At 36.3% G+C, this 12,574-nt stretch overlaps 1 protein-coding gene across 2 annotated transcripts in view; it reads right to left on the bottom strand.

Annotated features, from left to right (window-relative positions):
* Window positions 1–9,105: 9,105 nt before the first annotated feature.
* LOC106081782 (lysophosphatidylcholine acyltransferase) overlaps window positions 9,106–12,574 on the bottom strand; it is a 37,212-nt gene continuing 33,743 nt past the window's right edge. For both annotated transcript variants that reach the window (XM_013243984.2, XM_059366439.1), the window contains 2 exons: window positions 9,452–9,590; window positions 9,106–9,383 (listed from right to left, as the gene is read on the bottom strand). In XM_013243984.2, coding sequence (XP_013099438.1) covers window positions 9,292–9,383; window positions 9,452–9,590 — 231 coding nt within the window. In that variant the 3' untranslated portion in view covers window positions 9,106–9,291. The remainder of the gene's footprint in view (window positions 9,384–9,451; window positions 9,591–12,574) is intronic.

The raw sequence follows: 12,574 nt of genomic DNA, 5'->3' as shown, positions 1-12,574 counted from the left end.
GAAATAATGTTTTAAACTCATATAAACTCCCCATTCATCTTTTTTGGGCTAGGGTTGCCATTTATATTTCGGGATTAGAGAGCAAACAAACACAAATATTTATCATTGAAAATAGCTTTATTGTTTTTAAAAATATTTGCTTTGGGGGAACTACGACCTCGGTTTAATTAATCATACCATAGGTAAACACTGATCCTTGATGGAGCAGCATCGCCAAAAATTTAATAAAGTTCATCGATGCACGTCGAAAGTTGTAGAAAATAATCGCACGAAAATTTTCATAATTTAATTCCATTTTTTGGGCGAGATGAATCATTTAAGTTACTGTAAAAAACACAAATAGCGCTTATATGTCAAAACGTTCTGAGTACGTATAACCTCAAAATTGTCAATCTTTACGATAGAGCTGTCAGTTGGCAGATTGCAACACAATGGTTGTCCAATCCCGATATATAAAAGGCAGCAGTATGTTGTCGAAACTAAACAAGAAGCGGAGCACTTTTAAGGCAAATGACGTTTGTTACTTTTTTTTCCATAATCGATCCGTAATAAACAGCGGAAACTTATGAACACAGCTAAAACATTCACAATAAAACACCCATGTCTGTCAATAATTATATGCCTAAAAGTATGCTTTTATTGAAACTATGAACATAGCCAATAACTGTGACTAAATTGCTTGCCTAAAAGTATGCTTTATGTTTCAATTACACTCTCCAACTAACATTTTCAAAGAGGATAGAAATAACGAAGGAATTTAATTTCTTTCAACATTTTACAGCAAATGTCAAGCTTATAGGCGCCGTTATTTATTTTATAATTTTTCAAAGCGAAAATTAAGTAATTCAAATTTACAGCAAAAAGAAAAATAAGATAGGTACACATATTAACTGCCGAATCCCTATATTCGTCAACAAAGAGCATAGAAATAACAAAGGATTTTAGTTTCTCTCAAAATTTTACAGTAAATGTCAAACTTATAGGTGTCTGTTACTATTTTATTTTTCTTCAAAGCCAGCAGCTCTGACGAAAAAATTTAAAAAAAATCTAATTTACACCAAAATGAAAAGAAATAAAAGAAAGAAAGATAAACATAATGGAAGTTACGACTGCGGGCATTTTGAACATGAAAACGAGAGCAGAATTCTGCTTACGGCATGTTCTTATATAACTTTACTTTACTTATAAAGGGTGATTTTTTTGAGGTTAGGATTTTCATGCATTAGTATTTGACAGATCACGTGGGATTTCAGACATGGTGTCAAAGAGAAAGATGCTCAGTATGCTTTGACATTTCATCATGAATAGACTTACTAACGAGCAACGCTTGCAAATCATTGAATTTTATTACCAAAATCAGTGTTCGGTTCGAAATGTGTTCATTCACCGTTCAGCGATGAGGCTCATTTCTGGTTGAATGGCTACGTAAATAAGCAAAATTGCCGCATTTGGAGTGAAGAGCAACCAGAAGCCGTTCAAGAACTGCCCATGCATCCCGAAAAATGCACTGTTTGGTGTGGTTTGTACGCTGGTGGAATCATTGGACCGTATTTTTTCAAAGATGCTGTTGGACGCAACGTTACGGTGAATGAACACATTTCGAACCGAACACTGATTTTGGTAATAAAATTCAATGATTTGCAAGCGTTGCTCGTTAGTAAGTCTATTCATGATGAAATGTCAAAGCATACTGAGCATCTTTCTCTTTGACACCATGTCTGAAATCCCACGTGATCTGTCAAATACTAATGCATGAAAATCCTAACCTCAAAAAAATCACCCTTTATAATCTCATATATCTTTATTCACAAGCGCCACCAACAAGTATATGTGCGAAGTTCAAATTCAAATTATCTATATATAATTTATCCAGGATTCACTAATGTTGGTTAGCCCAAAAAGTAATTGCGGATTTTTCATAAAGTAGGCGTTGACAAATTTTTTCACAGCTTGTGACTCTGTAATTGCATTCTTTCTTCTGTCAGTTATCAGCTGTTACTTTTAGCTTGCTTTAGAAAAGAAGTGTAAAAAAGTATATTTGATGAAAGTTCATTCTAAGTTTTATTAAAAATGCATTTACTTTCTTTTAAAAAATCCGCAATTACTTTTTGGGCAACCCAATAGAAGGTTAAGTCACTTGCGAAGACATAAAGTGGATAGGCCCCATGAACATCATTAAGGATGTCAAATCTGCCGACTGAAAATGTCATCAATTGGTAGAACAGAGAATGAATGTAAAAAGAGAACGAGTTGACGTCCTTAATGCCAAGTACTGCCAAAAATTAAAAAAATATACGCGACTGATAGCTCGGCTTAACCTTATTCAGTGAATCTGGTAATTTATGTATGCATATATTCAAATCAATTCTAAAGCCTAGCACTGACTTCGACTTTCCTCCCGACCAACTGTCAAAACGCAATATAGAAAAATGGTGACGAAGAAAATGCGAACACATTCTGTAGAAGTGGTACGAGCTCTATGAGCAAAATAGTTGCTGTTGTTATTGTAATCGCCACATTTTCATGTGGAGTTGGCGACCCACGTCAAGCTCCTGTAGGTGAGCAAGCTCGTTTCGGTCAAAATTGACCGATCGCTGCGGGAACAGAGTGGCCATTGGTTATTTAAAGGCGCCAATTACTCGCCTTGTCATAACGAGCATCATTTGCACTCTATATTTGTGCAAGAGCAGGTGCCACCCGGCCTCTTACTGAGACTCTCCGCTCGTTACCGCTGATTATCCGCGACTGCCTCAATGTTCCAGCCAGCAAAATGGTAGCGATTTATCGTTATTCGATTATTCGTAGCCTTTCAAATAATCGTACAATTGAAAACACGACAGAACTACCAGGTTGTGTACCGTAAACAGTTGAATACAATTTTTTCTTGCGGAGTATACTGTCTTTCAACGAGTTTTGGTTGTGCGTGCGATACATATACAAACAACGAAAAATAGCGCGAACTAGTAACGAACACAAAATCAGAGTTGAACTAATCACTGATTTTGACAGATAGTGAACTCAATATTTTGTTGTTGGGCAACTGCCACTACTTTTACATGAATATATCTTGATTGAAAATGACACATTTTCAAATAAACAAATAATCGAATAATTAAGGAGGTTAATCAATTAATTGTTTGGAAGTCATTTGTCTGCATTTTTTCGATTATTTGGGGAATATTTGGACGAAATTTCTTTCGATTGTGATGAAAACTTTTTACTTTAGTTCAAAAAGGAAGATCAAATAATCGAAGCCGTCATACCTATATGAAAAATATTTGTAGATTAAAAGTACGTTTACATCGGCCACTAAATCCGGATTGATGGTCTTTTTGAGATTTAATTGTTTAATCTAAATTTAATTAATAAAATTAATTTAATTTAATAATCTAAATCCTTTGTTTATTGGCAGGTTTCACCATAAATAAGTAAATCCGAATTTGCTGAATAATCGATAACAGTACCAAAATATGCAACTGTTTTTAAGAATTGCGTATGGATGTGTGTGATATGCACATTCATGTTTACGTATCTATGGCAAATCGGACAAAAATTGTGGTTTGTAAGGACTCAAGAAGTCAAATCGGGAGATCGGTTTATATGGGAGCTATATCAGGTTATAGACCGATTTGGACCGTACTGGACACAATTGTTGGAAGTCATAACAGAACACTACATGCTAAATTTCAGCGAAATCTGTTAAAAATTCGGCTAGTAATCGTTCAAGAAGGCAAATCGGGAGATCGGTTTATATGGGAGCTATATCAGGTTATAGAGCGATTTGAACCGTCCTTAGCACAGTTGTTGAAAGTCATAACAGAATACTACGTGCGAAATTTCGGCCAAATCGGACAAAAATTGTGGCTCCAGGGGCTCAAGTAGTCAATTTGGGTGATCGGTTTATACGGGACCTATATCTAAATCTGAACCGATATGGCCCATTTGCATTCCCCAACTACCTACATCAATAGTAAGTATCTGTGCAAAATTTAAAGCGGCTAGCTTTACGCGTCCGACCGCTATTGTGATTTCGACAGACATGGCCACATCGACTCAGAACGTCGAGACGGAAAATATACTTTATGGGGACTTACACGAATACTTCGAGGTGTTACAAACGGAATGAATAGATTATTATACCCCCATCACTTAAAAAAACAATTCTCATCCGAAAATAAAAAAGCAAGTGCAAAAAAACAACGGAGTACATCTATGCCGCTCAACAAAACTTAATGTCTCATTCCTCTGCTTGCTTTGGCTTCATATGGCACTCATTTGAGTGGTGTTCATTTGCAAACAACCGTGCGTTGTTCCGTCCGTCGACCAAATTGAAAATTACATCCACTGAACGATTACTAAAACGTTCGATCATCTCTCACACTATTGTATATGTGCGTATGTTTCTAGCCAACTTTGTGTTTATGTGGCATTCGATACAGAGAATTTCTTTGGCCAAAGTGGCTATTAAGTGCCAAATTTGGGTCTCATGCAGTTCTCTGGTGTTGATACATAAGGTTGCGGAAACACCGTTGGCTGTGATAGAGGCGGCGTTAACTTCACATAAGACAATTTATTGTGTGAAAACAGTAACATATCGTTAAAAAAAACAATGAAAATGTTTAAAACGAGCTTTTATTAATTTTGTTACTTGTAAAACTTTTTCAAATGGGTGTTACCGTTTGCTTTGTTTACTGTGGAGATGGTAAAATATGATCGACTGTTCGATTTTTTCTTCTCCGAAATCGATAACTTTTTGACAACTTACGATCGTAAGCCATCATCCAGTTATAGTTTACGGAACGGAATTAATCTTTGAAAACTCGCTCGATAACGGATGCGAGAATTAGGCCCCTGATAAACTTATTTACTTACTTTAATTGGCTATGACAGGACATTTGTTACACTTGCCGAACGTAAAATAGCGTTCCAAGCGCCTCGATCTTCTGCGCTCATTTTAAAATAACTAACATCAAATTTCGAGGTGTCTCCCACCACTTGACCTTTCCATCGGGCTTTTGGTTTTGCCAGTTTGGGTGTACCACCGCGTTTGCCTTCAAAAGACTTCTTTGCTGCTTCATCCATTCTGACAACATGACCTAGCCAACGCAGCCGTTGTGTTTTGATGCGTGTAACTTTGCTATCGTCGTCATACAGCTCATGGTTCATATGTCGCCTATATCCTATATTAACGCAAATTGGTCCATATATTTTACGAAGAATCTTTCTCTCAAATACACCAAGCATTGTCCCATCTGCTTTCACAAGTACCCATGCCTCAGAACCATATAACAACACGGGTATTTTAGTGTCATTTATGGTGTAATCTACGTCTGCCGTGAGGTGGCCTTGTTTCTAAACTGCTTTCTTAGTCGAGTATTATTCTTCTTTGCCAGTATTATTCCTCGATTTATCTCAAAATTGGTCTCATTCGTTTCGGTTACGGCGGTGCCGAGGTATATAAAGTTTCTCCATTTTCTTTATCTGATCAGTTGTACAAAGCGTTTTGGGAGTTGAAACCATCCATTTTGCTTTATCTCCATTTACTGCCAGACCCATTTTTACTGACTCTCTTTCGATTCTTTCAAAGATAGCAGTCACTACAGACCTATGATATCGATGTAGTCGGCATAGGCGAGTAGCATGTCTTCTTTTGTGAGTAGTGTGCCTTATCTATTCACATCTGCATCGCATATAATCTTCTCCAGCAGGATATTAAAGAGATTACACAATAAACTGTCTCCTTTTCTGAAACTTCGTTTGGTATTGAATGGTTCGGAGAGATTCTTTCCTATTTTTACTGAGCAACGTTTATCAGCAAGTGTCATCCTGCAGAGCCTTATTAATTTTGCAGCGATACCAAACTTAGACATGGCTTGAAATACGTTTGAACTTTAAGGGGTATCGAAAGCGGCTTTGTAGTCAACAAAGAGATGGTAGGTGTTGATTTGTCCTTCTCTGGTCTTTTCTATGTTTTGGAGGATTGGTCTGGTCTGGTCAATGTTGGATTTACCAGGTCTAAAGCCGCATTGACAGGGCTCAATTATCTTAATGACTTTAAGTTTTATACTTTCATACAGTGCGCTCGAGAGCATCTTGTATGACTAATTTATCTGTAGTTGGCACATTCCGTCTTGTCTCCTTTCTCATCGGGTATGCTTTCTTCTAGCCAGATTGCGCAGACAAGCTGATGCAGCGGGTAACCCGTCGGCTCCTGCTGCCTTGTTGTTCTTCAGTCGGATCACTGCTACTTGGACCTCATTCTGACTAGGAGGTAAACATTCTATACCATCATCATTGATTGTTCTGCGGTATCCTCTTCGCCGCCAACGTCGGACAGTAGCAGTTAGGTAAAATGTTCTTTCCATATCCGCAGTATGCTATCTGTGTCAGTTACCAGATTTCCTTCTTTGTCTCTGCAGGAGGATATGCCTGCACCAAAGCCATCGGTTTGATGTTTAATTCTTTGGTAGAATTTCCAGACTTCATGCTTAAGCCTGTACATCTCAATTCGCTCACACTCACGTCTTTACATTTCCTTTTTCTTTCTGCGGAATAGACGTTTTTCCTCTCTCCTTTTTTCCCGATACCTCTCCTTCATCAGGCGCTTTGTTACTGATTGCAGGGTTGCTCTATGTGCCGCATTCTTGGCTTCAGTAGCATCTCGACACTCTTGGTCGTGCCATGGGTTTCTTGGGGTAGGCTTCCGGTGCCCAAGTACGGATTTCGCAGCATTTTTCATGGAGTGGACAATAGTTTGACACTGCGCGATTATATCATCATAACAAGAGTGCTTTCATCAAGCAGTTGGGTTAGTCGAGTGGCGTATGCTGCTGCCATCTGTTGTGTTTGCAGCTTTTCAATGCCCAGCTTCAGTCCAGTGTCAGATCGTACTTTCCTTGCAAACGGGTGCAAACCCTTGCTGCAACAAGGTAATGATCCGAGTTTTTATATTCGTTTCACGGATTGATCGTACATCTAACACGCCGGATGAATGCCTTCCATCTATCACAACGTGATCAATTCGGTTCCTCGTGTTTTGATCGTGTGACAGCCATATGGCTTTGTGAATATTTTTATGTTGAAATCTGGTGTGAAATCTATCAGCCTCAACCCATTACTCGACGTTATCTCGGGACAGCTAAACTTTCCGACTGTTGGACCAAAAATGTCTTCCTTCCCTATCTTCGCATTCAAATCTCCCAGAACGATTTTAATATTATGGGCGGGGCAACGGTCATATTCTCTATCTAGGCGCTCGTAGAAAAGATCCTTGGTCTGCCCGCTCGTCCTTGTCTTCCGTCGGGGCATGGGCACAAATAAGGCTGATTTTGAAAAATTTGGCTTTTATGGGGATTGGTGCTAACCTCTCATCCACCGGGGTGAAGCTGAAGACAAGGTGTTTCAAGGTGCCCCTGATAAAGCTCCCGTTTTTAGCACGTTTTTACCTGTTCCGTCTATTTTACGACGATTCTCCCAAACAACTGTTTGTTTTCCCATTCTCAACGCTTTCATTGGTTTTTGGTGGGATAAATATAATTTCTCACCCTTCTTTGTAAAGAAGCATATGGTCTGCCTTGTGCATTTTTATTTCATTTGATCCTCTTTTTTTGCTGTCTTTGAAAGCCTTACTTAAATTTCCCTACAGAAAATTTTATGCAACTCAAACCTTTTTTTTCATTTAAGGAGAGCAATGAAAAATATACCAATATATTTATTTCTAAATAAATAAGAATGTGTGTGTGTGTGTATGCATACATTTATGTAATAGATAATTCATCAAATGTTTAAAAACTAGAAGATACATACATACATACATACATACTTAATAAACCTACTGCTTACACATTATGAGTAGTCGGCGCACCTAATTCTAAGTTCAGAAAATGATTCTTCTTTAGCTAAAAGCAAAAGCCTAAGCAAAGAAAAACAATGCAAGATCTCTTACTTAAGCCTGCAGCATGATAAAGACATTATATATCTAAAATGTAAAAATTAATACAATCATTTACGTGAGGAAGGAGTCCATATTTGTTTTTATTCATTCATTAACTATGGAAATGAGTCAACAAAACTTAAGTACAAGAATGTGTGTGTGTGTGTGTGTGTGTAGAAAGAGAACAAAGAATTGAACAGTGCAAGAGCAATAAGAGACGACTGACTGTCTGCATTACAATACTACCCCCCCAATAGAACCATTGGAAAATAGTGTTAAGGGCTCGATTATGGAGTGCAATTCAATTGTAGTTGAAAATTAACTAAAGTTGGGTTGCAAAACACAAATGGAAATATCCATAACAACGCAACTTAAGTTGGTTTGCAGTACATAATCGACCCATAAGTGTTATTAACCTTATCTAAGATATTAGGAACAACCATTAATTTCAAGAACATAATTTTAGCTCAATTTAGGTTTACCAATTTTCGAAAAGTTTTTAATTAAAATTTACAACAAATTACAAATTCGTTAGGAAATTTAAGCTTTTAGCCATACATTCACCCTCGAACATTTCATTAAGGAACAGTTGGGCATACTAAATTTAGCCATACATTATAATAATAATTTTTGGAGGAAAATGAAATCAATTTTGGTCTACAAAACTGACTTACTGTCATAGAAGTGGTTGTTGTTTTTGTTGGTGTTGCGCAGGCGGCCATTTGCCACATCTAAGATTCGTACAAATTTACTTAAAATATAAAAATCTCTTTTTCTTTATAAGTTTTTCACTGTAATGATGAACATAAAATCACATTTGAAGAAGCAACAATTTTCAAAACCTCTTAGAAAACTAGAAGGCTTTCAGTTCATGGCCAAGGTTTTGAATGCCTTGAAACAAATAAAAAATACATTGTAAAAGTGCCCAAATAATTTGGTGTGTGTGTGTAAGTGAGGTGTTTATAAAATACATGTGTAAGTGCCAGAAACCCACAGTTACATTTTTTTGTATACCAAAACAACAAAAACAAAACATCCTTTGATATCTATTAAAGGAGGTTTTGTCTAATTTACAATATGGTGATACCAAAGGAAGGCTGCTAATCTATATATTAGCACTTCTAAACACAGCAAAAATAATTTTGGTATTCTAAAGTATAAGCGTTTGTTGGTTTGATTGCTATCACTTAGCTGTGTATTTTTAGAGATGTTTTGTTTTGTTTCATTTTGCTTCTGCTTCCGCTTTCTCATAAATTAATGCTTACAAACGAAAAATCCTTAAAAACTTAAGCAGGCCTTCGATTGGCATCGATGGCCCCCATAAACCCCCCGTTCAGCAGTACAATGTATTTTCAATTTTATTTGCTGCTTAACTTTCTTCTAATGTAATCATGTTTTTTATAAAGAAATTTATATTCCGATTTGTTGTGTACATAATTCTCGAAATCATCTGCAAGGGAAGAGACAAAAACACAAAATTTATTCAAGTGTTTAATGTTTTTTTTTCTAATTATTTACCAAAGGTTATGTTGCCCTTGCTTGTCGTATCAATGGCCACATATAAGGCATTTATTTGATCTGCTGTTAGTTTGGGCGTATGCCTTAAGATTTTAGCGAATTCTTGTCGAGAAATTTGGTCGCCTTGTTCGGTGTAAAGCTGAAAATAAAAAAAGGAATTCTTTTAATTAGCAGAGAAAAGTTATCCAATGACGAATTTGAAAAAAAAAATTAAAGTAAAGCAAAAGTCGGGCTGTGCCGACTATTTGTAAATACCATACCATACCCTATGAGTGTGAATTGAACGATATATGGCAGCTATATCACTTTAGCGCAGAGGTTAGCATGTGCGCCTATGACGCTGGAAGCCAGCGTTCGAATCCTGACGAGAATAATCATAAATAAAAAGTTTCAGCGGTGGTTATCCCCTCCTAAGCTGGCGACATTTATGAGGTACTTTGTCAGGTAAACACTTCTCAATTACTGCCTTAAAGATAACAACTATTTTAACTACGACAATGAAATATACCACCAGATATTTGGAATGTCAATCGGAAACTCTCTTTCCCCTACAATAGAAGATATAGTTCTAGATTCAATAAAAACAACACCACAATAAAATTCATATATGTTGATGACATGCTATTGATAATTAAGAAGGATGACTTAGAAAGGTACATGACATTTTTAACAAATTTAACCAGAAAATACAATTTACATTTGAAATAGAAAAGGTCAATCATATAGCATATCTGGATACAAAAATATGGAGAAATTACACCTCAATACAATTTGATTGGTACCAGAAGCCTATGGCATCTGTTAAGATTATGAATTACAACAGCACACAACCAAAATCACAGATAATCAACACCGCTAAAAGTTTTATCACCGCATCAGTGACGAACAATTCCATCAAGACAATTTCAAAACAATAAACAAGATATTAAAAAACAATAGTTTTCCACTAAAAAACAAACAAAAATTGTAAAAATGTAATGATCTCGCCCTAACAGGCAAAAAAACTTAATAAATAAACTTTTCGACGAAATAGAACGCTAACTAAACAGTACTTATGGCAACCCTACAACGAATAAAGAAATCAAACGATATTATAGCTTCAAATACATCCCTGGATTAACAGATAACAAAAGCTTAAGAACTTTAATGAACAAAACAAACAACATAAAATATGCATACAGAGCGAAATTAACAAACAACAAAATATTCTCCAACGTCAAAACTCCAATCGACAAACAACAACAAATCAATATTGTTTACGAAATAGAATGTAAGGGAACTGATGAACAAAGCTGTGACTTACGCTGCAAACAAGAATGGGAGAACACAGAGCTGACATTGGAAAAGGAACACAGAAAACAGCTTTGACGCTACATATTTTGAAAAGTGGACATAGGGCAGGCTTAGAAAATGTCAAAATATTAGATAAAGAAAACAAAGCGAGAAAGAGATACACCTTAGAAAGCTTAAGCATACAATAAAAAATAGATAGGACGATTAACTTGAAAGAGGATGCAAACAATATAAGTATAAGTTACCGTATTGCAATATAAAAATCTGTGATATTTAAATTAAAGTTACCTCTAATATAATTAATGTCATGTTGTTAATGAATGTTCTACTGACGAAAAAATTCATGTGAATATATCCTAATTTATGAAGATTTGAAATTAATGTAAAGTTCTAATTAAATAGACGTATCCCCGAAGATGTCAACAAAAATTGACGAAACGTTGGGACAAATGAAATAAAAAGGAATTTTTATTTACGGAACTTAAGTCTAAAGAGCTTAAGATAAAATTCAATACAATCTAATTGAGCCAAGAAAATCTGAATACATCAAATGATTTTGATTTTTCAGCCAAAACCGATGGTCATGTGTAAAAGTGACGCATACACGCATCATGATTTGCCATGTAAACTGGCCTTTAGTAGATTTAAGGCGGTGAGACGTAATTGACAACACTGCGTCGTTACCCGGCACAAGAAGTGTAAACAAAGAATCCAAGCAAAAATTAAAAAAAAGGTATTGATTAAAAAGGGTCAAGATACTAAGAAAGGGTCAAAATGACCCTAAGGGTCACAACGGTAACGCTGGCCATAGTGTTTTTAGGCGTCTAAGTTAAAAATTGTTTAACGTTGCTTTATTGACACTTGTTTGCAGAGTTGCATTTTTCTTTATATAGGCGCTACACACATACAGCAACAGACAACCATTGCACTGCCTACTATTTAGTGAATAGGTGAAAGCATGTAATCTTTTGGTGGCATAGCCTTAGGTAGATCTACATGATCTAGAGCGTGAGGTTCAGCGCTACGAGAGAGAACCTCTAGATCAAGCGACATATCAAACAGGTCTAGACAACATTCATGTAGACACGGTAGCAGAAGCGGTATATAGCTACCGGGTGAATGGAGAACTACCGCCGCCTCCCATTGCACCTGAAGAAATTGACCTCCCTCGGCAAACCAGAGTAGTTTCGGCTCAATTACGTTCCGGCAGATGCAACCGCATCAACTCATTCCGAGTAAGGATTGATGCCGACATGCAAGATGTACATGCCACGATACACGTCACCTGTTTAACTGCCCACCCAGACCCACTCAACTCTGACCCAGATCCCTCTGGACTCACCCCATCTTAGTCGCAGAGTTCCTTGGTCTTGACACTCTACATAATCAAGCAGACAAAAAATAGAACACAACAACAACACGTTTTGTGCAAAATTTTTTTCGGTCTTGAAATAATTCATACAATCGAATATTGTCCGTCTGCGGATCATATAGTAATCTGTTTCTATTAAAAATAGAAAAACAAAAAATCTTTTTTTATATCTTTATCTAAAGATAAATGTAAATAAGTTTATTTATTGGGTTGCCCAAAAAGTAATTGCGGATTTTTTAAAAGAAAGTAAATGCATTTTTAATAAAACTCAGAATGAACTTTAATCAAATATGCTTTTTTTACACTTTTTTTCTAAAGCAAGCTAAAAGTAACAGCTGATAACTGACAGAAGAAAGAATGCAATTACAGAGTCACAAGCTGTGAAAAAATTTGTCAACGCCGACTATATGAAAAATCCGCAATTACTTTTTGGGCAACCCAATATATATACCTTGTTT

The sequence above is a fragment of the Stomoxys calcitrans genome, chromosome 4 (genome assembly GCF_963082655.1).
Source record: "Stomoxys calcitrans chromosome 4, idStoCalc2.1, whole genome shotgun sequence".
NCBI lineage: Eukaryota > Metazoa > Arthropoda > Insecta > Diptera > Muscidae > Stomoxys > Stomoxys calcitrans.
This window is presented reverse-complemented; position numbering and strand designations above follow the sequence as displayed.